The sequence below is a fragment of the Phyllobates terribilis genome, unplaced genomic scaffold (assembly GCF_046119375.1).
Source record: "Phyllobates terribilis strain yellow unplaced genomic scaffold, ASM4611937v1 Scaffold_7__3_contigs__length_470593459, whole genome shotgun sequence".
NCBI lineage: Eukaryota > Metazoa > Chordata > Amphibia > Anura > Dendrobatidae > Phyllobates > Phyllobates terribilis.
The window spans coordinates 186796467-186822190 of NW_027362767.1; the positions used below are offsets into that span (position 1 = coordinate 186796467).

Sequence of the window (25724 nt, forward strand, 5' to 3'; positions counted from 1 at the left end):
AAGGCCCTCCCAGAAGGTGGACACCAGGGCCTCGTTGTCTCAGGCAAGCTCAGAAGCGAGGGTACGGAACCGTATGGCATACTCGGCCACGGTGAGACTCCCTTGGCGGAGACGGAGCAATGAAGAGGCAGTAGAAATCCTTCGTCCAGGTTCATCGAAGACCTTCCGGAAGGCAGTGAGGAAAGCCGGAAGATCGGACACCAGGGAATCCCCTCTCTCCCACAGAGGGTTAAGCCATGCCAATGCTTCCCCGGTGAGGTGAGACATGACGAACGCCACCTTGGCCCGGTCAGAGGGAAACTGATGTGGCAGAAATTCAAAGTGCAGTGTGAACTGGTTCACAAAGCCCCGACATAGGACGGGGTCACCTCCAAAACGAGGAGGCGCAGAAAGCCGGGGTCCTAGGCTGGATGCCGTGGTATTGGTAGGCAGCGGCGGTGCCAGAGCGGGTGTCGCACCTCCGTGCCTCATAGGTCCCCATGGCACCTCCGTGCCTCTGGGCTTCCTAGCAACTCGGGGCACTTTATAGCTCTTCTGTGTTTTATAGGGCTTCATAGTGCCTCTAGCTTGGGGCCTCAGGCTTGGTGCCTTGTATCTCCTAGCTTTGCGCCTCTGACTTGGGGCCTCATGCCTGTGGGCGGGGGCCTCTGACTTCATGCCTCGTGCTTTTAATCGGTCTGGCACTCCGCACTTTGACTCTAGCCTCAACTCCGGTTAGAGAGTCCTTGTGTCTGGACCCAGATCCAGCTGTAACTTGGCTTAGCCAAAGGAGCAACTATGCTTGGATTGACCTAGTATTGCTTCTGTTTCAGAACAGGAGTCTTAATTCAGTATACTGTTTAGTCAGGAGTTTAAGACTTGGCCCTTAATGGCTAAAGTCGGAACGCTCTTTCATAGTTATGGTGGAAGGGAGACATAGGTCTATCGAGATCATCCTATAACATGACATACTACTGCCGGGAAAAATTCCCTTGAGGTAGAGGATAATTTCCTCATTAAGGCTATGTACACACAAAGCATTTTTCATGCGTTTTCGCAGCAGTTTTTCCGCTTTGGAAACGCTGCAAAATTACTTGTAGTAGTCTCCACAGCCGAGCCGGCGTGCCCGCGGTAAAAAAAAAAAGAGAAAACCTTATACTCACCTCTCCGGCGCCCCCCCCCAGTTTCCTCCTGGTTCTCAGTTCCAGCGATGCTCTCCTCCCGGCAGCCGGCGGCACACTGCTGATCGCTCACGTGACCTCACCGTGGGAACATTCTCAAGAATGTTCCCATAGTGGTGAGCTCACCGGGGTTGATCAGCTGATCTTCAGCTGATGAACTCCAGTGACCTCCTACAGCTGCATGTATACTGACAGGAATGATTTTACACTCCTTGTCAGTATACATTGCTGTCTTCTACAGCAGTGACATCAGTGATCACTGCAGTCGAAATGACCCGGATTGCCGAGGAACAATCATTGGCGGTAATTGTGGACTGTGTCGTGACGGCTAACAGATGAGGAATATGGTTTTGTTTTACTTTTTTTTTTTCAGAAGATCATGTTATTCGAGGACAAGGCGTACACTAAAATTTTTTTTTAAAACTGTGTGTTTCTAGAGATCCCATCCACGATGCTGTAACATCTGGACGCTGCGGGTTTGACGCTGTATAAACATGCAGCGTCAAACCTACAGCGGCCACGTACCCATGTCAACTTCTGTAGCGGACACGCTAGTCTCCGCTGCAGATTTTGACCAATTAATCATTTAAATTAACCAATATTCTCACCCCAGTTGTGACGGTAATCCAAAGGTTTAAGCAATGTCCTACGAAATAACTTTATTTAGCTCCAAAAAGCATTTATTGATGTACAAAAACGCTTAAAAAACGCATTCAAAAACGCGTGTTTTTTCCGCACCATTTTTCCTGCCAAGGAGATGCAGAAACGCCCAGGAAATTTCTGCTTCACCCTGATCGTGCGCGCACAGCCTAAGGAAAAGATCCTTCCCGACTCCATATGTGGCAATCGGATTAGTTTCCTCGATCAACATCCTTTCAACATATTCTAGTCCTGTAACCTGTTACAATATTCATCAAAGAAGGCATCTAAGCTCTCTTTGTACTTTTGGCAGGAATCAACACTACGGCTTTATAGGGTAGAAGGTCCCATACTCTCACTACTCTTTCGGTAAAGAACCCCTAGTTAGGGCTCTTCCAGTTAAGGACCCCTGGCTCCACTGCCCTCACAGTAGAGAATCTCCTTCTGGAAGAGAACTTTCTTTCCTCTGGCTATAGAGAATGGTCCTGTCTCCATAGCAGTCCGGATGTACAGATTAATTGATCTTGTACTTTGCCCTAATTTATTTGCACATGGTAGTGGGATCGCTTTTTTAGGCCTTTTACAAGTTGATTGCTTGTCCTGGTTACCAAAAACAAAGCAATTTGGACCTGGTATGTCTGCACTAAGCACTTATATGGAGGCAGTTTCGAAGGGCGTCCATATATTGTAGGAAAGGGTTTTTTTCCAACCTGAGTTTTATCAAGGTCCTGGCTTAGGAGCCAGACATGGATATAACAAATCAGTTCATGTTTTTCTTCCTGTATATATGTATATGACACGACCGATGGTAAGGGCATTTATTTAGGCCACTTTCATCAATTCCAGAGTGCAAACTCCATGTGGTTAACATCGTCACCACAGGAGTGATTGTAATGACAGGGGGTGTTGCCGGCCACACTACATATTTCCATAGTGTCCAGCCCCTAGCTTGAGACCTAGAGATTTAAGGATTCAGAATAGATGTGGGCTCCTGGGTGCCGAAGGTTTAAGCATCCCAATGCTCTGCCAGTCATCCACATACTGAAGGATGGGTTGGATCCAGGACCTCTGTCCTACAGGACTCATTGTGGTATGGTAAGCTGTTCTGAAACCAAGGTGTAGTCTGAGCCCAGGAGGACCAGTAAAAGAACAGTCAGTGTTATTAGCACAGGCAAGGTTATTGGTCTGCACCAACCCTCATGGTGGTTATGGCAGTGGCTATCACCATACTTTTGTTGGTGCAATAAGGGGTGCTTAAGGTCTATTCTGTGGCTGCAGTGTTTAGAAGCACAATCTATCTACCAAGCACTATGGTCCATTATTGATGTTGGGGTACAACACGGGTGTCTCCTACTCTTTCTGCTGTATAATTTGTTAATCACATTTATACAGAATATTTGGCATTATAGACATATCTGACACTTGCTACAGTGACTTATCTTTGCATATTTCTATAAATGTCTATTTTCTTCTGATCTTACAGGTCAGTTACTATATCTAGCCTAGTTCTTGCTCAGGACTTCGGTCCGTTGCGGCTTCTGTGCCCACCCTGGTGCTATTCCTCTGGTACTACTCCTGTGGTGCTGTCTGGAGGGATGGACTGGAAAAAGGAAATTATACCTACCGGTAATTCGGTTTCCAGAAGTCCCTCAAGACAGCACCCTTATTTTCCCTCCCTTATTTTTATCTTTAGGCTAGCACAAGATCGATCTTCCTGCAGATCGTTAATCAAGTCGCCATGGCTCGAGCTGGGGCCATTAAGGGTTTATCTTGCGTATGAGTTCTAGTGGCTTGGTATAGACCGTTTGCATCCATCCATCCGTGGTCCTTTGAAAAACACTGGAGGGTGGAGGTGGAAGGGGCCTTTTAACTGCTCTATCATCCTGTCCTGAGATAGGTCAAGGAATGACTCCTCCTGTGGTGCTGTCCTGAGGGACTTTACCCAATTACCGGTAAGTCTAATTCCCTTTTTTATGACTTGCCATTTTTACAGACTGAAAACAATATATTACAAAAATCTACCGTATTTTTTGGACTATAAGATGCAGTTTTTCCCTCTAATTTTGGAGGAAAGTGGAGTCTTATTGTCCGAAAAAAAAAAAAAAAAATATATATATATATATATATATATATATATATATATATATATATATATATATCTCTATCTACATATATATATATATATATATATATATATATATATATATCTCTATCTACATATATATATATATATATATATATATATATATCTCTATCTATATATATATATATATATATATATATATATATATATATATATATATATATATATATATATATATATATATATATATATATATATATATATCATATATACTGTGGCTGTGGGGGGCGCGACAGCGGCGGAGGAGCGGGGCACAGGAGGCAGTAGCCGACTGCTGCATCCTACACTGTGCCCACTGCTAAAGAAAATGAATGTTCACTGCTCCCCACACCCATGGGCGTGGAGAGCAGTGAATATTGATTTTCCTTAATAGTGCGCACACTGTACCCACAGTGCAGCTCTTGCTGTGGCTTTGCTGTCATGTGTGCCTGCTATTAAAGAGCATGAATATTCACTACAACCCACTCCCATGGGAGTAGTGAATATTCATGCTCTTTAATAGCGAGCACACAGACCGCTGGGCCACTCTGCAGGTACAGTGTGCACGCTATTAAGGTGAGTGAATGGTTACTGCGTCCATAGTCCTGGCGTGGGGAGAAGTGACTATTCCGGCACAACATCTTACAGTGTGAGGGCGCATGGCAGTGACTTCATACGCGGCTCACACAGTGAGACCAGTGTTGGCAGCAGAGCAGGACGCAGCACTGGTGCACAGAGGAGGTGAGTATAATTGTTTACTTTTTGTGTGCAGCGTGATGGGGATCAGGGGGTGCCAAGCATACCAGGAAGAGGGATGAGGGGGACCATATACACCAGGAAGAGGGATGAGAGGGGCCATACATACCAGGAAGAGGGATGAAGGGGGGCCATGCATACCAGGATGAGGGATTAGGGTGCCATGCATACCAGGATGAGGGGTGTCATATATACCAGGAAGAGGGATGAGGGGGGCCATGCATACCAGGAAGAGGGATGAGGGGGGCCATGCATACCAGGAAGAGGGATGAAGGGTGCCATGCATACCAGGAAGAGGGATGAAGGGTGCCATGCATACCAGGAAGAGGGATGAGGAGGGCCATACATACCAGGAAGAGGGATAAGGGGTGCCATACATACCAGGATGAGGGATGAAGGGTGCCATACATACCAGGAAGAGGAATAAAGTTTGCCATACATACCAGGATGAGGGATGACGAGTGCCATGCATACCAAGAAGAGAGATGAGGGGGACCATGCATACTTGGATGAGGTTTGCCATGCATACCAGGATGAGGGGTGCCATGTATACCAGGATGAGGATGAGGGTGCCATGCATACCAGGATGGGGGATTGGAGTGCCATGCATATCAGGATGGTGATGAGGGACACGTGTAATAGGAAGAAGGGGGCTATATATACCAGGATGGGGGATATTAACAGAATTGGAGAACATTACCCTTATAACAGTGTCAGTGTGACGCTCCTCTCCGCTGTAAGCCCCTTTAGTCTACCCTGGGTGTTGGGGGACTCGGTGTCGGGTCCTGTGATGGAGAGATGGGATGTAGCCGTGGCCAGGACTCAACCCGTGCTCAGGGCCGTCACATTAAAAAGGAGATGGTGAGGGCTTATCCGGGTTGAGTGGCTAATTAACGACTACACCACCTGTGGTGCCTGGTGAAGGGCCACCAGCGCCACTACAGTCCGCTGAGGCATGGTGTTATGGTGGCCAGAGTTCTTACTACTCCCCACAGGCGAAGCAAGGCCTCAGGGCAGAGGGACAGGATGGAGGGGGTAGTAGTAGAGGAGTGTGGGTTCCGCGTCTCGCGGTGTGGTGCAGAATAAACAGTCCGGAGGCCATAGGGGTGAACTTCCAAGGCTTTACTCACATAGATGGCAAAGGAAGGCGACTCCCTGCTCCTCGCGGAGTCCTGCGGTCACCAGGGACGGGGGTCCGACAACCTCCGAGTAAGTCCAGCATTCAGTCGGGACCCTTCACCAGAGTGTTCCTGAACTACAGACCGAATCCTTTCCTGTCCGTATGTGTAGATAGGCCGGGTCTCCCTCTGAGCTCCTCTCAGGACAAGGGTACGGGTGGCAGCTCCGCTCCATCCGATACCCGCTGGGATCCTCTGGGCCTACCGGGCTTTCCCGACCAGGACATAGAGTAACAAGGTCGGGTGTCAGGGGCCTGTACCCCTCTTGCAGCCGGACTACCTCTGAATATATCAGCATGGTGAGGACAGGTGGCGTACACCGCTCCGTCTGCATCCTGCCTGGGATCCATTTGCTGTGGAGCCACACTCTTAAGCTCCGGGCCTTCTTGATCGTGGTCCTTGGCCGGGTTGAGACATTCCTGGTCTACGACCTACCTCTCGTCCCAATGCCAGGGTACGAGGGCTGTGTCCCTTGCCGGTGCAGGCCCACACAGGATCTGCGCTCCGGGAGGGAGGTCACATTACACACAGTATTTGACAGCACAGAGACCAGCCGAAAGACTAGTAAAGGCTAGACAAAGGACCAAGATCAAAGATGGCTTTCTATTAAATATGAAATTTAAAGTGTAACTAACTTGTAAGTCCTCCACCCTCACCCACTAACTGGTTCCCCTAACTCTTGGTTCCCCAGTCTCCCTGTAACCAGGGGAGCAGCACCTAGTGCATACTACTCCCTCTGGTGGAGAAATGTGGTGTTGTATGCATGGTTGGGTCACGACTATCACACTGGCCTTACCTCAGAAGAGGAACACCACACTCCATTAGAGAAGTGCAGCATCCCTGTGGCGGTCGAACCCTCAGGGGCGCCACATCAGCAGCAGACCCCCTCCCACTTAACAGTGCATCATGACCACATTTTTTGCTAAAAAACATTTTTTTTCTATTTTCCTCTAAAACCTATGTGCGTCTTATAGTCCGAAAAATACTGTGTTTGTTTTTGCATCGTCATATTCTGAGAGCTTTAACTTTTTTTGCGGGACAGTTTAGCGTTTTCATTTATACTATTGTCTTTTTTACATATGGATTTCTCTTTTTATTCAGGTTTTCTGAGTCAGTATGATGAAAAAGTGCCATTTTTAGCGTGTTTTTTATTATTTATTTTACGGTGTTCACCCTACAGAATAACTTGACAGTTTTATAAATTAGTTTTTTTCCAGACGCAGCAGTACCAATTATGTGTACTTATTATTGTTTTAACACAAACACTGCATTTTCAGAAGCATAGCAGGTTTTCATGATTCGTGTGCGCTTTGGGGTGATGGGGGGGGGGGGGTAAATATTTTATTTTACTTTTTTTTTTCTTTTTCACTTGTCTCATCCACTGCAGTACTTGTGAACCCTGGGGCCGGAGACCTGTCAGTGACTGTTCCTGTGAGACCTGGCTTATAGCAGGCCACCTGGGGTCATCAGATGCAGACAGGTCACGAGCATGTGCAGTTATGATTAATGAGCCACCAAGAGAGAATGCAGACAGGTCGCGAGCATGTGCAGTTATGATTAATGAGCCACCAAGAGAGAATGCAGACAGGTCGCGAGCATGTGCAGTTATGATTAATGAATCAGCAAGAGAGAATGCAGACAGGTCGCAAGCATGTGCAGTTATGATTAATGAGCCAGCAAGAAAGAATGCAGACATGTCGCGAGCATGTGCAGTTATGATTAATAAGTCAGTAAGAGAGAATGCAGACAGGTCACGAGCATGTGCAGTTATGATTAATAAGTCAGTAAGAGAGAATGCAGACAGGTCACGAGCATGTGCAGTTATGATTAAGTCAGTAAGAGAGAATGCAGACAGGTCGCGAGCATGTGCAATTATGATTAAGTCAGTAAGAGCGAATGCAGACAGGTCGCGAGCATGTGCAGTTATGATTAATAAGTCAGTAATATAGAATGCAGACAGGTCGCAAGCATGTGCAGTTATGATTAATAAGTCAGTAATATAGAATGCAGACAGGTCGCAAGCATGGGCAGTTATGATTAAGTCAGTAAGAGAGAATGCAGACAGGTCGCGAGCATGTGCAATTATGATTAAGTCAGTAAGAGAGAATGCAGACAGGTCGCGAGCATGTGCAGTTATGATTAATAAGTCAGTAATATAGAATGCAGACAGGTCGCAAGCATGGGCAGTTATGATTAATAAGTCAGTAAGAGAGAATGCAGACAGGTTACGAGCATGTGCAGTTATGATTAATCAGCCAGGAAACAGATTTCTTACTCCATTTACACAAAGTAATACTCCAGGAAAAGTTCCCATTGGACGTACCCGATATGCAAATCTTACCTCCAATAAACTGGGCAAACACCACAGTGCTTCTATTGGGGTTTGCTCTTTTTCCTCCGACACTGGCCAATCAAAACACAGTTGGAGAGAAAAAACAAATGCCCCCAGAGACGGTCACAGCTGCCGCCCTTGTCAGTGTTCTCCTGTTAAGTCCGCAATCCCATCTTGCTTTTGGATCTCCAGAGCACAATAAAGCAGCAGTGCTGGAGAGCTGCAACAATGCTTGAGAGCTGGAGCAAACAAAACTGTGACGGTGAGTCTATACTCATGGACAAGCCATGAGACTGGGTAGTCAAAAGCTCCGGGGTCAGATATCAAGAGAACTCGTCATAAACAGAGGGGTAAGACAAAAACGTAGTCAGGTCACAGTCCGAGGTCAGAATTCCAGGAAGGTAGCTGATCAAGACAAAGGGGCTAGGCAAACAGATGGTCAAAGACAAGCTCGGGCAGTAAAAGATCGGAAACAGCACTGGAAATCAAGGTACACACACACCACTAAGCTAAAGCTACGACTGGCAAGAATCAGTTACTGACAACCAGCTAAATTGACAGGTAATTACCCAGAATTGGAGACACCTGGAAGAAACCCAGCACAACCCTGCCCTGATTGGCAGCTAGACCGTCACTCACAATACTGTCACCTAAGCACAAGCCTTATTCTATAGGGCGGCTGAGCTGTCACTCACAGTACTGACAGCTCAGGACGCCCCTGTCCTGATTCGCGGCTAGACTATCACCCCCAATACAGACAGCTCAGCACAACCCTGACCCTATAGGGCTGCCTCCGGGGCACAGTGAGTGGTGGAATCGTGACAAATACGTTGCCTCCAACGCTGCTGCTGCTCTCCAGCACACCAATAGCAAGAAGGGATGTGGGGACTGTGGAGTACTCAGCATGTCAAAATGAGACAAATCCCCGAATCAGGAAAACGCACTGAGCCAGGCCGCAGCTCTGACCTTCTCTGTGCGCATTTGCTTTTTCCCCTCTGATACAAATGTGTTTTCATTGGACTGTGTGATAGAGGAGAGAAAGGAAACTCCCAAGTTGGCTGAAGGCAGTATTTGCATATTGAGCACACTTTCTTATCTATTTTGTTTTTATCCAGCATCTCTAACTTTGGTATTTACAGTTTATAGTCAGTGTTTTTGCATTGAATTTCTGTTATTGATGGCCCCATAACTGTAGCTCCAATGTATTATCACTTTTTAGTTCCATCTATGCTTCATATAACCCAGCAATTAAACACTGAATAAGTTATTGTCCTTGGGGCCAGCTAAGTCCCTCAGCCTACACCACAGTTATGGGAAAGCTTGGTCTTATGGTATATTGTTCCATTCCCATTAGTATTGCAGAAAGCAGATCATAAATATTGGAGTAATTCAAAGGGTAAACATTTGTTAGCCATTAAAAATCCTACAATATCTCTCTCTAGTGTAGAGCGGTGTTCACACCACGATTTTGAATTGCTTTCAGCCATGAAGTGCATATTTTAACAAGCACTCTCAATAAAAAAAAAACAGTCTGCAGTATCCCCATGATCCAAATAGTTGTCGATACAGATTTTAATGCTTCAGTAACTTTGTTGAATAACTCGGCAGTTTTATAAGTAAAACACATGCAACTCTTCATTATTTATGGGGATCCAACCTGTTAGGGTTTTTTTTTGTATGTTAGACACATTTCTTCATTTTATTAATGGGATAATATGTCGGCAGTCAAAGATTGTGGTAGACGGCAGCTCATATAATTTAAGACACAACTCGTATGATGAAGGACTTGGTAGAAGTTTGGGGGAAAATCAATGTGAAATAATTGCAGAACGCAGAACACTTGCCACGCGTGATTAATCATCTTATAGCTTGCAATGTATTTTTATCTGATCTAGAGAACCCTAAAAATACTTCAGCATGTTGCCTATGTTTCAGAATCCCGTCCACTCCAAGAGAGGCAGAGTAAGACCCCCAGCGCAGAAGTTACGCTCAGACCTGTGCAGCCTGCTGGAGAGCCATGGCCTGACCTGGACACCGGGTTTGGACGGCGATCTTCCTCACTCTTGGCAGCAACACGGAGACTTGGTTGTTTTGGGCAAGGACTGCTTTTCTAACCCCATTTGGAAGCCATTAGGTACAAAGTAACGTTCTTATTGTTTAGTAATAGAGCTTACATTTGGGAATCGGAAAGTAAGTATTGCTTCCCCTTCTGTAGGGGATGAGCTTTGGTCCCGTGTAGCACGCGCTCTTGGAGCTAAACGCCTGGCACTACAAGGCCGTGTGCTGAGCGACGGTCTGAGATCACCCAATGTCACGTTGCTACTTGGGGACAATGGTTGGGTGGAGCACAAGGACAATGGCATTCGGTAGGTATTTCTACAGTGAAAATTCTGTTGTCATTTTTGTTTTTCTCGCCTCACGATTTCCACATTAATCTGCAGGTACACTTTTGATTTGACCAAGTGCATGTTCTCAGCTGGAAACATTGTAGAAAAACAGAGACTAGCAGCTCTTGCGTGTTCAGAAGAGGTTGTGGTGGATCTCTACGCAGGTGTGCTCTTCGCTTCCTCGTGTTATGTACCTGGGCGCCAAGTCGTCATTGCCTTTGCTCCTGTATTTTCATTACTGTGTGACTTATGTGTCCATAATTCTAATTGTAGGCATTGGATACTTCACCCTGCCTTTCCTGGTTCACGCCGGTGCAGCGTTCGTTCACGCCTGTGAGTGGAACCCTCACGCTGTAACAGCTTTAAGGCGAAACCTGGAACTCAACAAGGTGTCTCAAAAATGCCAAATTCATGAAGGTGACAACAGACAGGTAACTAAAGCTATTCTTGTATTACTACTAATGAATCTAGTCTAATTAAAAAAAAAAAAAGCTTTCAACGTGCATAATATATACTGATATTGTTTGATTTATTAAAGTCTTATATCTATATTGGAGGTATCCTCCACCTCTAGCACATTAAAAAAAAATGGAATTTGTCCCTTATATAATTAACAAACAAAACACTACACGATAGTCTCTGGACTTGAATAGTTTTTATTTTTTTATAGTATGTTCAGGTATAAATTCTCAACCACAATATGTCCCTACACTTCCTTTACGTATCGTAATGAACATGCCACGTTCCATTAGGACGTGAAAAGGCAGTGAATCCTCGCCCCCAGATGATGATCCCGGGGGTACTCAGCCCAGCAGTCCACATTCTCCTTGCTAATAGAAGCTCATTAGTGGGAAATGAGCACTGTCAGCGCTTCATTCTAGCTCAATTGACCCCTTACATGCAGAGGCCAATAGTGACCGCAACATGTAAGGGAACTGATATAAGCAGATCGCTTCCTCCATCAGTACATTGGCTGCCTGCAGCACAATTGTAGGGAACCTCCGGTATTCCATAGATCAAAGCCTAATAGAGCTAGAGGGCAGAAACAGGAGTCCAGAAACACAATCTATTACGCGCCTGTCAGTATAACAATGACAGGCTAGATAATACTCTGGACTACTAAGTAGTGCAGTGTATTAACTATGCGATCGAAGGATAGCAGGATTAAGTCCTTGTAACATACCTGGCGGCGTCCTTGCATGGTGGTCCATCTCCCACTGTGCAAGAGCGCGCACTTGATCTCCTGTCCAGAATGTCTCTCTGGCTTCCCTCCATGCTGTCTGTTTGTGTCTGTTTCTGCTGCTTAAGGGCGGCGCCCGATCACTTCCTGCCTTTTGTACCTGCTGTGGGTCACACCCCTTGTGCGTCCTCAGCCTATTGCTGTCTGTCACTTGGTATATAGCTCAGCAGCTCCCTTCTATCCCTGCCTGAGCATAGTGTTTCCTTCAGTGTGTGCTTGCACTCTGAAGGTGCCAGGTCCCGTCTCTTGTCTCCTGCTTTTTGTATCAGTTCCCGTGTCTGAACTGAGTCCTGTATGTCTCCTGCTTTGCGGTTTCAGCTCCCGTGTCTGAACTGAGTCCTGTATGTCTCCTGCTTTGCGGTATCAGCTCCCGTGTCTGAACTGTGTCCTTTTTGTGTTCTCTGGTCTGTCCTGTCTGAACACGCTCCTTGCCTGTTCGTTCCGCCTTTTAGTGGCCGATTTCCTAGACCCGCTCCTGTGTCTGGTCTGTCCTGTCTGAACACGCTCCTTGCCTGTTCGCTCCGCCTTCTAGTGGCCGATTTCCTAGACCCGCTCCTGTGTCTGGTCTGTCCTGTCTGAACACGCTCCTTGCCTGTTCGCTCCGCCTTCTAGTGGCCGATTTCCTAGACCCGCTCCTGTGTCTGGTCTGTCCTGTCTGAACACGCTCCTTGCCTGTTCGTTCCGCCTCTCTGGGGGCCGTATTCCCAGACCCGCTCCTGTATCCCTCTGCAGTGTCGGTCTCCTCCGTACACTCAGTTCCAGTCTGAACTCTCTCCTGTCCTTTACCTGTTTTGCCTCTATGTCCGTTCCCTTCCTTTTTCTGCAGAGTCTGAACTCGTACCTAACTCCTGCTTGTTGTCTCTGCAAGTACTGTGTGAGTATCTGGCTCTGTCTTTCCCTTCCTGTCTGTTCCGTGTGAACAGAGCCCTGTCCTCCCTGCTCAGCCTTGTCTGCACTCTAGCTGTGCTTGCCTGTAACCCTCTGCCTGTATTGTTCCTGAGTCCCGGTGTGTACCGGGTCCTATCCCGCCTGTGTTCCTACCTGCTAGTGCCTCCCTGTCTGCACTCTAGCTGTGCTTGCCTATACCCGCCTGCCTGCATACCAGTTGTGCCTGCCTATACCCTCCAGTCTGTGTGCCAGCCTACCAGCCAGTTCCTGTATTCCCCTGTGTGGGTCAACAGCCGTGTCCGGGGTCTGTCCTGGAGTAGCACCTGGTCCCTCTGCTCGGTTCCTCCTTGGTGCACTGGCGTCGTATGCCGTCGTGCGACCCTGGTCGGATCGGGTGAATACTTAGTCACGCCCCTCCAGGCATTCACTCTCCGGCACGGTCCAGTGGAATCACTACCAATCACACGCACACGCCGCTTAGCCCGGGCGTGTGCATAACAGCATGCTCAGGCCATGGTTCCCGTTGAGCCCCACGGCCTTCGCTCTTTGAGAAGTTTTTCCAGCGAATACATGCATTAAAATAAATAAATAAATTTTTTCCCCCCCTTTAGCTGAGTTCCAGGCGAATTACGCACCCGTCCAGATGGATCTATCAGCTCTCGTTCCTGCGGATCCGCCACGTTACTATGGGGATCCAAGACAGTGTCGTGCATTTGTGGAGCAATGCATGCTACACTTTAAGGCCTACCCTCTCTATTTTCCTTCCGATTGGGCTAAAGTGGCCTTTATGATTGACTACCTAGCGGGTGATGCCTTGAAATGGGTCACCCCCCTATGGGAAGCATGGGATCCTGTCATCCTTGACCTGCAGGCCTTCCTGGTGGCCTTTCGTATGGTCTTCGAGGACCCTAACTCTGAAGCCCCTGCTGAAGCTTCACTTCCCAATATCCCGGAGCAGCCCCGACGGGTAATGTGTGTGGGTAGCGCAATAGTCCTCCAGCCCAATGAGACTACTGCCCACCCAGAATCCTCACAGGGTGACTACGCTTTCCGGAATACTTCTCTCAACCTCAAGAGGCAGTCCAGACGTGCTAGACTTAGAGGCAAGCCGTCACGCCAGGGTCTGTCCTCCCTGAGACCTCCTGACCCCAACCTTGAAGTCCCTACTGAAGCTTCATCTCCCTGTATCCCGGAGAAACCCCAATGGGTAATGTGCGTGGGTAGTGCACCAGTTCTCCTGGCTGAAGAGACTTCTGCCCATCCAGACTCCACACAGGAGAACTTCCTGCACCCGGCATCAGATGCTTCTCTCTCTTTAACCGGTGTGCATGTCCAAGGATGCTCCAAAGCTGTGGTTACCTCAGAGTCTGTGCACCTCTACTACCTGGCGGAGGATCCCCTGTTGCCTCCTGAACCCTCCGGGATACCACTCGATGACAAATGGAGAGAGACTTCTCTACACCCGGTACACAATACTTTGTCCGCTTCGTCCTGTGAGCCTGACAATGGGTACCCCAAAGTGGTAGTTACCTCCGAGTCTCTACACCCCTCCGACCAGGCGGAGGATCTCCAGTTGTCTCCTGAACCCTTCGGGGTGCTACCTGGTAGCGAAAGGACAGAGACTCTCCTATACTCTGTACCTGATACCTCGCTCGCTTCGTCCAGTGAGTCCAACCTAGTGTACTCCGAAGCAGAGGTTACTCCTGAGTCTCTACACCCCTCCGACCAGGCGGAGGACCTCCAGTTGTGTTCAGAATCCTTCGGGGTGCCACCTGGTGGTGAATGGACAGAGACTTTCCTATACTCTGTACCTGATACCTCGCTCGCTTCGTCCAGTGAGTCCAACCTAGTGTACTCCGAAGCAGAGGTTACTCCTGAGTCTCTACACCCCTCCGACCAGGCGGAGGACCTCCAGTTGTGTTCAGAATCCTTCGGGGTGCTACCTGGTAGCGAAAGGACAGAGACTCTCCTATACTCTGTACCTGATACCTCGCTCGCTTCGTCCAGTGAGTCCAACTTAGTGTACTCCGAAGCAGAGGTTACTCCTGAGTCTCTACACCCCTCCGACCAGGCGGAGGACCTCCAGTTGTGTTCAGAATCCTTCGGGGTGCCACCTGGTGGTGAATGGACAGAGACTTTCCTATATCCTGGATCTGATACCTCGCTTGCTTCGTCCAGTGAGTCCGACCTAGTGTACTCTGAAGCAGAGGTTACCCGTGAGTCTCTACACCCCTCTGACCAGGCGGAGGACCGCCAGCTGTCTCCAGAACCCTTCGGGGTGCCACCTGGTGGTGAATGGACAGAGACTTTCCTATACTCGGTACCCGATACCTCGCCTGCTTCCTCCAGTGAGTCCGACCTAGTGTACTCTGAAGCAGAGGTTACCCGTGAGTCTCTACACCCCTCTGACCAGGCGGAGGTCCGCCAGCTGTCTCCAGAACCCTTCGGGGTGCCACCTGGTGGTGAATGGACAGAGACTTTCCTATACTCGGTACCCGATACCTCGCCTGCTTCCTCCAGTGAGTCCGACCTAGTGTACTCTGAAGCAGTTGTTTTCTCTGAGCCTCTGCACTCTTCTGACCCGGCGGAGGACCTCCAGTTGTTTCCTGAATCCTCCGGGATATCACCAGATAACAAAGAGACAGTGACTTTTCCTCATTATGTACCTGATAACCCATCTATTTCTTCCTGTGAGCTTGACAAGATGTACCTCGAAGCAGAGATTACCCTTAAGTCTCTGTCCCCCTCCAACCCAGTGAACGACTGGCCCTCGAATTCCCTGCGGAAGATTCTGGCAGGCCTGAAGAAGAGGGGGCGTAAGGGGGGAGGTACTGTAACATACCTGGCGGCGTCCTTGCATGGTGGTCCATCTCCCACTGTGCAAGAGCGCGCACTTGATCTCCTGTCCAGAATGTCTCTCTGGCTTCCCTCCATGCTGTCTGTTTGTGTCTGTTTCTGCTGCTTAAGGGCGGCGCCCGATCACTTCCTGCCTTTTGTACCTGCTGTGGGTCACACCCCTTGTGCGTCCTCAGCCTATTGCTGTCTGTCACTTGGTATATAGCTCAGCAGCTCCCTTCTATCCCTGCCTGAGCATAGTGTTTCCTTCAGTGTGTGCTTGCACTCTGAAGGTGCCAGGTCCCGTCTCTTGTCTCCTGCTTTTTGTTTCAGTTCCCGTGTCTGAACTGAGTCCTGTATGTCTCCTGCTTTGCGGTTTCAGCTCCCGTGTCTGAACTGAGTCCTGTATGTCTCCTGCTTTGCGGTATCAGCTCCCGTGTCTGAACTGTGTCCTTTTTGTGTTCTCTGGTCTGTCCTGTCTGAACACGCTCCTTGCCTGTTCGTTCCGCCTTTTAGTGGCCGATTTCCTAGACCCGCTCCTGTGTCTGGTCTGTCCTGTCTGAACACGCTCCTTGCCTGTTCGCTCCGCCTTCTAGTGGCCGATTTCCTAGACCCGCTCCTGTGTCTGGTCTGTCCTGTCTGAACACGCTCCTTGCCTGTTCGTTCCGCCTCTCTGGGGGCCGTATTCCCAGACCCGCTCCTGTATCCCTCTGCAGTGTCGGTCTCCTCCGTACACTCAGTTCCAGTCTGAACTCTCTCCTGTCCTTTACCTGTTTTGCCTCTATGTCCGTTCCCTTCCTTTTTCTGCAGAGTCTGAACTCGTACCTAACTCCTGCTTGTTGTCTCTGCAAGTACTGTGTGAGTATCTGGCTCTGTCTTTCCCTTCCTGTCTGTTCCGTGTGAACAGAGCCCTGTCCTCCCTGCTCAGCCTTGTCTGCACTCTAGCTGTGCTTGCCTGTAACCCTCTGCCTGTATTGTTCCTGAGTCCCGGTGTGTACCGGGTCCTATCCCGCCTGTGTTCCTACCTGCTAGTGCCTCCCTGTCTGCACTCTAGCTGTGCTTGCCTATACCCGCCTGCCTGCATACCAGTCGTGCCTGCCTATACCCTCCAGTCTGTGTGCCAGCCTACCAGCCAGTTCCTGTATTCCCCTGTGTGGGTCAACAGCCGTGTCCGGGGTCTGTCCTGGAGTAGCACCTGGTCCCTCTGCTCGGTTCCTCCTTGGTGCACTGGCGTCGTATGCCGTCGTGCGACCCTGGTCGGATCGGGTGAATACTTAGTCACGCCCCTCCAGGCATTCACTCTCCGGCACGGTCCAGTGGAATCACTACCAATCACACGCACACGCCGCTTAGCCCGGGCGTGTGCATAACAGTCCTCTTTTGGGGCTAGTAAATATTGTTAAAAATGTTTGTTAAAAGATAAATCCTATTTCTCCTAATAAAAAGTTGCTTAAGCTAATAAAAACACTAATGATATGGGTCTCCAGCTTCTCACCTGTAATGGCGCCATTGTGACACGATGACATAAGGAACCTCACTTCTGTATTTGTCACATTGAAATCTCCTGAAGTTTATAGTTAAGATTCTTCTTAACCTTTATAAAAAATTATAGACAGATGTTGTACAATGTTCCTATGTCTTCCTGTGGTTGTAGGCATTTATTTGGTGGACTTGACTTTGATAATGCACAACTTCATCTGAGGATTTTCATGGGATTTCTGTTGGTACTTTAGTTGTTCTAACAGCTATAGCTGAACATAGTGGGAAACCCTTGTTTTAAAATATTTTTATTAAGTTTTCAATTAACAAAACTGTAAATACTTTATGTATTATATTATACAGAGTGGCTATTGTAGCTATAACATATGTGAATTATCATATAATACAGATATATCTATGCAATATGTTTTAATCACACATTTACAAGGAAAGAACATAAATTTGGGGAAAGGGGAAAAACAGACAACATAAAAGGAACTTACAACATAATCATAAAAGTTGGTTAACCAAAAGGGTAATACATTACTTTTAACATCCCGAATTCTTACAAAGAGTATCATAGCCTAAGTTTCAGAACTACATTCAGTTAGTGAATTAAACAAAATGATATAAATACACCGTTATTGAATCAGATTTCAGAAATCGTAGTTTCACAATGTTAATGGAGTGTCAAGAAATTAAGTTTGGCACAAAGTTTTGCGACCAAATATTCTATTTAAAGTTATATTTATTCAAGTCCTTCTGTCTAAGGGCTATATTGTATTCATAGATATTGTGGATAGAAACTCTGTCTATTACATCTGCTATGGTTGGAGCTTCAACTTGTTTCCAACATGAAGCTATCAACAATTTAGTAGTTATTAAAATGTGACAAATGATATGCCTTAGATTGTTGGGGAAAGTATCTATACCTAGCAGCAGAAGAACCAATTGTGGATTAAGGGTAATTCGTAAGCTAGTGAGGTTTTTAATATGGTTTCTAACCTCTGTCCAAAGATTATTGAGCTTAGAATAACCCCAGAAAATATGTGAGAGGGTCCCCATCTTCCCACAACCCCTCCAACAGTCAGATGATGTCGATGGTGAGATTTGATAAATGTGGGAAACCCTTGTAAGACACACATTCTATCAGCCAGCCAGCGCTATTTGTCCCTGCTTGCTATGTCAAATGGAGAGTGCCGTATTCAGCTGGCAATCAGCACAAACCAGTACGCCAAAAGAAATCCAGCACGGCCGTCTGTTCATTAAGCGTCTTTTTTCCGCTTGAAACGCGTCAGTTTTTAAGCTCTTTTCACAAACTTTTTTTTTTTCTCTGTGTTTTTTTTTTTAATGAATTATTAATAAAAGATCATATTTTTTTTATCAACGGATGGCAGTGCTGGATTTCACTTTGCCTATCTATCAAGGTTTATTCAACATAAGCAAAATATTAAAATTTATATTCAGCATAATTATTTAAAAACAAAACGCCTTGGTAAATGTCCAAGAAAGGCTTTCACCTTCACCCTTTAATCTGACACTACATGCCTCATAATATTGTAGTGTGTAAAACTAGTGATCAGGCGGCTATTGCACCTTCAGGACCTAAAAAATAAAGTGAAACTACAATTTGTCTCGCAAATAAATAAATAAAAAACACAAGCCCTTATACCGTCATTGATATTAAAATAATTTTGACTCTTGCAAGATGGGAAGGCCAGACGCCTTCCTGGGACAGAGATTCAGCGTGTCCGGGGGCGTGCGCGCGCGCGTTCGGCGCTCCCCTCTGACGCAGCTGGGCACGCGCTCCGGAAGTGCCGCGGGTCCCTCTGGGAGCGGCGTTTGAACGCGCGCGCGGGAAACCGAGGGACGGCGCGCGCGAAGTGGGGGGGGGGGGGGTGTCCCCCACGCTGGAGGTGCACAGCGGTGGCCTAGCCAGGGGGGGGGCGCTCCTCATGGCTCAGAGGTGGCAGGCCAGAGGGGGGGCGGACCCCTATAGAGATTAAATTGCCAGGGAAGCACAGGGAAAGTGCTTCCTGGCAGACTCTGGCACTCTTCAGTATGAGTGAGCAGGAGCTACAGGAGGTGCAGCCCCTGCACCCAAACTCACCATCACCTCAGAGACACGGGAAGCGTACAAAAGGACCCTCCAGTGACCCTTCACGCCAACACAGCCAAGGTGACAGCGGGAGCAGACGGTCTGGCAGGTCTTCACAACGCGGCAAGGACTCCAGCGTGGTGTGAACCTCGAAGAAAGACCCAGCTACTGGGACAGGTTCCTGTTCAAATCCGGTATTCCCTCTTACAACGGGTCGGTAAGTGATCTTCGTGAAAGCTCACTTGTAACCCAGGACCCCCCTCTCTTTTCTTCTCAGGGAAGGAAGAGTACGGGCAAGTCCAAGCACAGGACCTGCACTTTGCGCAGAGGATCTGCCCACTACGTGGCAAAAAAGACTGTGCAACTCATGCATCGAACAGACAATCTGTGAGAAGACCCCTAAGTTCGCTTCAGAACTCAGATCCCTGATTAAGTCTCAGGTTGAGGATACCTTTAAGTCCCTGCAGAAGGGGGGGGGGAAACAAGGGAAAACCAGCCACCTATCCCCGGTGTCAAAATCTAGTAGTTCAGACGAGGAGGGGGTAGTCTCCGATTCATCCTGCTCATCGTCTTCGTCATCTTCGGGGGATGGGGGTCGTAGCTGTTTCCCTATAGATGGAACTGATAGCTTGATTAAAGCGGTTAGGTCCACTATGGGGTTCGTAGATCTTCGCCCTAAAAAATCAGTCCAGGATATAATGTTTAGTGGCCTGGAGCAGAAGAAAAGGAGATCCTTCCCTCTTAATGATAAAGTACACTCTCTGATTAAGAGGGAATGGAAAAAAACGGAAAGGAAAGGATTGTTATCGCCCAAAAGGAAATACCCCTTCGAGGACCCAGGGGGGGTGGCGCCTAAAATAGATGTAGCAATAGCCAAGGCCTCTAAGAAATTTTCCCTGCCATTCGAGGACATGGGGATGCTGAAAGACCCAATGGACAAGAAAGCAGACTCCTTTCTGAAAGGAGCTTGGGAGGCGGCAGGAGGGGGGCTAAAACCCACAGTGGCAGCCACATGCACCGCCAGATCTTTAATGATCTGGCTGGATCAGCTAGAAACGCAATTAAAAAGTAAAACATCAAGGGATAACATAATAGGCTCCATCCCAGTAATGAAGGGCGCAGAAGCTTTTCTAGCTGACACCTCAGCTGACTCCGTCAGACTGGCAGCCAGGGCTGGGAGTTTTTCTAACGCAGCTAGACTTGCCCTCTGGCTCAAATGCTGGCCGGGCGACCTCCAAACAAAGTCTAGGCTGTGCTCCATCCCTTGCGAGGGGGAGTCCCTATTCGGCTCTACCCTGGACGATATCCTGGACAAAACCGGGGATAATAAAAAACACTTCCCGGTCCTCTCCTGTACTTCTCCGGTACTTCATTCAGGAAATCCTTTCGGAGCAGGAAATTCATGCGGAGAAAACCCCCCCAAAGACCAGGACAGGTGGGAGGACAGGAGACAAAAAAAAGGCCAAGGGGTTTATGTTTAACAGGCCCCCCAGTGACAATAGGAAACCCGCCCAATGAAAGGCAGCCCCAGGTGGGGGGGGGCTTCTCCATTTCCTCCCGGCCTGGGAAAAAATTTCAAACAGTCGTTGGATTTTAGAACTGATAAAATCAGGACTAAGATTCCAGTTCCACTCCATTCCCCGTCCAAATTTCGTCATAACCCCCGTGAGGCCTTCCGGGATAGAACAACTGTCTCTAGAACAGAAGGTTCTAGGCCTAGTAGGCAAAGCAGTCCTTCAGGAAGTCCTAGCTCAGGAAGAAGGCGCAGGATTCTACTCCCCTCTGTTCCTCAGAAAAAAAACGGACGGAACATTCAGGACTATTGTGAACCTAAAAAAATGTAACAGATTTCTAAAGGTACAATCGTTCAAGATGGAATCAATAAAAACATCAGTGAAATTGTTGTTCCCAGACTGTTTTATGGCTGTCCTGGATCTGAAGGACGCCTATTATCATGTCTCCATACACAGAGACTACCGGAAATTCCTGAGAGTAGCGATACCGCTGAAGGGCATAATCAAACTCTACCAATATCCGGCTCTTCCCTTCGGGTTAGCGATAGCCACAAGGGTCTTTACAAAGATAGTGGCAGAGGTTATGGCCCATCTGAGGGAGCAGAACATCCTGATAATCCCATACCTGGACGATCTGCTTATAATAGGCAACTTGTTCAACCATTGCAAGGACCATCTAGCAAGAGTCATGGGTTCCTTGTCGAATTTAGGCTGGCTTCTGAATCTAAAAAAATCCAGGTTGGAGCCAGATCAAGTGCAAGAGTACTTGGGTATCCTATTAGATTCAAGGAATCAGGAATGCCGTCTCCTGGCGGGGAGAATCGAGAGTATGATGGCTCGAGTATCCCATGTAAAGAGCCATCCCTATATGACTCTGCGGGGAGCAATGTCCCTCCTAGGTTCCATGACTGCCTGCATCTCGGGGGTCCGCTGGGCTCAGTTGCACACCAGGTACTTACAATGGGAAATCTTGGGGGCGGAAAGGTCACTAAGAGGGCCCTTAGAAGGTCGGCTGACTTTATCATCAAAAACCTTGCTTTCCCTGACATGGTGGATGGAGGGGGACAATTTAGCCAGAGGCCTTCCATGGACAATATCAGTGTCACAGGTCCTAACGACAGATGCAAGCCCCAAGGGGTGGGGGGCTCATCTAAACGACCAGGTAGCTTAGGGAGTCTGGTCAAAGGATTCGGAAGGGGTATCTTCCAACATGAGGAAACTCCTGGCGGTAAAATATGCCCTCTTAGAATTCTTAAACACTCTACGGGGGCATCATGTAAGAGTTTTTTCGGACAACAAGGTAGTGGTGGCATACTTAAATCGCCAGGGGGGCACTCGGTCCCATTGTCTTCTACAAGTGTCAAGTTCCATCCTCCAGGAAGCAGACAACAATCTAGAGTCCCTATCTGCACTCCACATAAAAGGGACAGAGAATATCACGGCAGACTTCCTGAGCTGGACCCAGCTGAAACAGGGCGAGTGGGAGCTGAATCAGCTAGTGTTCAACCAAATCACGAGGGCTTGGGGGAACCCCTCCATAGACCTATTCGCCAACTGGCAAAACAAAAAAGTGGACATGTTCTGTTCAATCGACCCCAAGGGGAACCCAGCAGCACTAGATGCCTTCTCAATCCCATGGAACCACCAGCCAGCGTATGCCTTTCATCCGATTGCTCTCATCCCGGCGGTTCTGAGGAAAATCAGGGAAGATGAGGCAAACATAATTCTGATCGCCCCCTTCTGGCCAAAGAGGCCTTGGTTTTCCTGGCTGAGGATAATGTCCACCACCGAACCCTGGGTCCTTCCGGAAGTTCCGGATCTCCTGTGTCAGGGACCAGTCCTTCACCCTCAGGTAGCAAACCTGCACCTGACAGCCTGGAGTTTGAGATGGCGCTCTTAAGGGATAGAGGTTTTTCCCCCATTTTAATCTCCACCGTACTGCAGAGTAGGAAACCCGTAACCACCAGACTCTACGGTAAAACCTGGGGAAAATTCCTCTCATTCACGGGTTTGAAAGTATTAGGGGAGGCCCCCGTTACTGCCATCTTGGAGTTCCTTCAAAAGAGGTTGGAGCGGGGGTTGGCCACAAGCACTCTAAAGGTTCAGGTGGCAGCACTGGGAGCCCTATATAACTGCGACCTGGCCAGGGATAGGTGGATCTCCAGATTCATCAGGGCATCTCATAGGTCCAGGCCCATCCACTCCCGGAATGCTCCTCCTTGGCACTTAAATTTAGTTCTTTCAGCCCTGACCAAGCGTCCCTTTGAACCTCTAGCGGATGCATCCCTTAAAATCCTGTCTCTTAAGACGTCCCTTCTAGTAGCCCTCACATCAGCTCGTAGGGTTAGCGACATACAAGCCTTATCAGCGGGGCCGCCCTTTACATAAATTCTAGACGACAGGGTGACACTTAGGACTGACCCAGCATACCTTCCAAAGGTGGGATCACTTTTCCACAGGTCGCAGGAGGTCACCCTCCCTTCCTTTTGCTCAAACCCAAAAAACAAGGGGGAAGAAGCCCTTCACACCTTAGATGTCAGGAGGTGCATCAAGTCATGTCAGACTAACTTAATTTCCTTCTATGACGGAATCACTGACTGGGTGGATCAGGGAAATGCTGTAGATATAGTATATCTTGACTTCAGCAAAGCATTTGACAAAGTATCTCACATCATCCTTATTGAAAAAATGACCAAGTATGCAATGGACCAGGCAACTGTTAGGTGGATTCATAACTGGCTTAGTGATCGGACTCAAAGGGTGGTTGTAAATGGCTTCACATCCAACTGGATGAATGTCTCAAGTGGGGTACCACAGGGCTCCGTCCTGGGACCTGTATTGTTCAACATTTTTATCAATGATTTAGATGAAGGAATTGAGGGTAAACTGATTAAATTTGCTGATGACACAAAGCTAGGAGGGATAGCTAATACTAGAGAAGAGAGAGAGAGGATTCAAAAAGACCTAAATAAACTGGAGCAGTGGGCAGCAACCAACAGAATGGTTTTTAACAGGGAAAAATGCAAAGTACTACATCTGGGCAATAAAAATGAAAAAAGCATATACAGAATGGGAGGAATAGAGCTAAGCAACAGTACATGTGAAAAAGACTTAGGTATACTAATAGATCATAGACTGAACATGAGTCAACAGTGTGATGCAGCAGCAAAAAAGGCAAATACAATTCTGGGATGTATTAACAGAAGCATACAGTCTAGATCACGTGAAGTCATTATCGGTCTTTACTCCTCTTTGGTCAGACCTCATCTGGAATACTGTGTACAGTTTTGGGCACCACATTTTAAAAAAGACATAGACAAACTGGAGCAAGTTCAGAGAAGAGCGACCAGAATGGTGACTGGTCTGCAAACCATGTCCTATGAGGAACGGTTGCAGGATTTGGGAATGTTTAGCTTGCAAAAAAGAAGACTGAGAGGAGACTTAATAGCTGTCTACAAATATGTCAAGGGCTGTCACATTGTAGAAGGATCATCTTTATTCTCATTTGCACAAGGAAAGACTAGAAGCAATGGGATGAAACTAAATGGGAGGAGACACAGATTAGATATTAGAAAAAACTTTTTGACAGTTAGGGTGATTAATGAGTGGAACAGGCGGCCACGAGAGGTGGTGAGTTCCCCTTCAATGGACGTCTTCAAACAGAGGCTGGACAGATATCTGTCTGAGATGATCTAGTGAATCCTGCTTTGAGCAGGGGGTTGGACCAGATGACCCAGGAGGTCCCTTCCAACTCAACCATTCTATGATTCTATGATTCTATGATCATCCAGTACTTAAGAGGCCACACGGGAGTGTAGGAAGGATAGGTCTCTTTTTGTGTGCTTCCAGGGATCTCGGAAGGGACGGAAGGCTTCCAAGAGCACCCTGGCAAGATGGATAAGGGACGCCATCTCCCTGGCTTACTCGTCAAGCGGGGAAACCGCGCCAGAGGATTTAAAGGCTCACACGACTAGGGCAGTGGCAGCCTCCTGGGCGGAGAAAGATTGGGGCTTCAATCGAGCAGATATGTAGAGCTGCAACCTGGTCTTCCCCTTCTACATTTTTTAAGCACTATCGGCTGGATCTAACCTCTTCCTTGGACCTTACCTTTGGCAGAAGGGTTCTGGAGGCGGTGGTCCTTCCCTAGACAGCACTTCTCTGCAAATCTCTCCGTGGTGCCGTCATGAGGAAAGAGAAAGACGTAGTTACTTACCGGTAACGCGATTTCTCGGAACCCATGATGGCACCCGTACATTCCCTCTCTTCACACTGGGGTGTGCACATTTATTTCTTACCTACGTTTAGTCACAGGGTGTGTCTGGCAAGCTCCTTTTTAAGGAAAATGTAAAAATTTGTGTTACTAACCTAGCGGTCCTCTCTGTGCTCTGTAAACGACTGATGCGGGAGAGAGGTGCCGCGCTTTTTATCTGTAGGTTTCCTGTCCTTGGTGGGCGGATCCCCTCTCTCCGTGGTGCCGTCATGGGTTCCGAGAAATCCCGTTACCGGTAAGTAACTATGTCTTTTGTTAATTTCCTAAAAATGCAAAGTTAAATAACAATCTAAATAGTCTTTATTAAAGCGCACCTGTCAGCAGGATTGTGCTCAATAAACCACACACACTGTCAGGTGGGCGACATTACACTGATTAAAATGATACCTGATGATGAAATCCGTCCTGTGGTTCTTGAGTAATCTTTACTTTCAGTTTGGAGATAATGATATGCTCGTGCTCCGGGGTGGCCTGTGGGGGGCGCTCTATCTGGTGCTCTGATTACATATTTATCTGTATGGTCTTATGACAGCTCACTGATTGTTCACTGACCTGCCTCCTATTTTATATAATGCATATACTGTTGTAGGGTTAGGTAAAATAGGAGGCAGGTCAGTGACCGATCAGTGATCTGTCATAAGAGCATACAGATAAATATGTAATCAGAGCACCAGATAGAGCGCCCCCCACAGGCCGCCCCGGAGGACATCATTATCTCCAAACTGAAAGTAAAGATTAACAAGAAGCACAGGACGGATTTCATCACCAGGTATCATATTAATCAGTGTAACTGCGCCCACCTGACAGTGTATGTGGTTACTGAGCT

The 25724-nt window shown here is 47.7% G+C and overlaps 1 protein-coding gene across 1 annotated transcript in view; it reads left to right on the forward strand.

The window, feature by feature from the left end:
* TRMT12 (tRNA methyltransferase 12 homolog) overlaps positions 1-25724 on the forward strand; it is a 169207-nt gene that overhangs the window by 23448 nt on the left and 120035 nt on the right. The window contains exons 3-6 of the mRNA XM_073639599.1: positions 10123-10321; positions 10403-10553; positions 10629-10738; positions 10848-11005. Coding sequence (XP_073495700.1) covers positions 10123-10321; positions 10403-10553; positions 10629-10738; positions 10848-11005 — 618 coding nt within the window. The remainder of the gene's footprint in view (positions 1-10122; positions 10322-10402; positions 10554-10628; positions 10739-10847; positions 11006-25724) is intronic.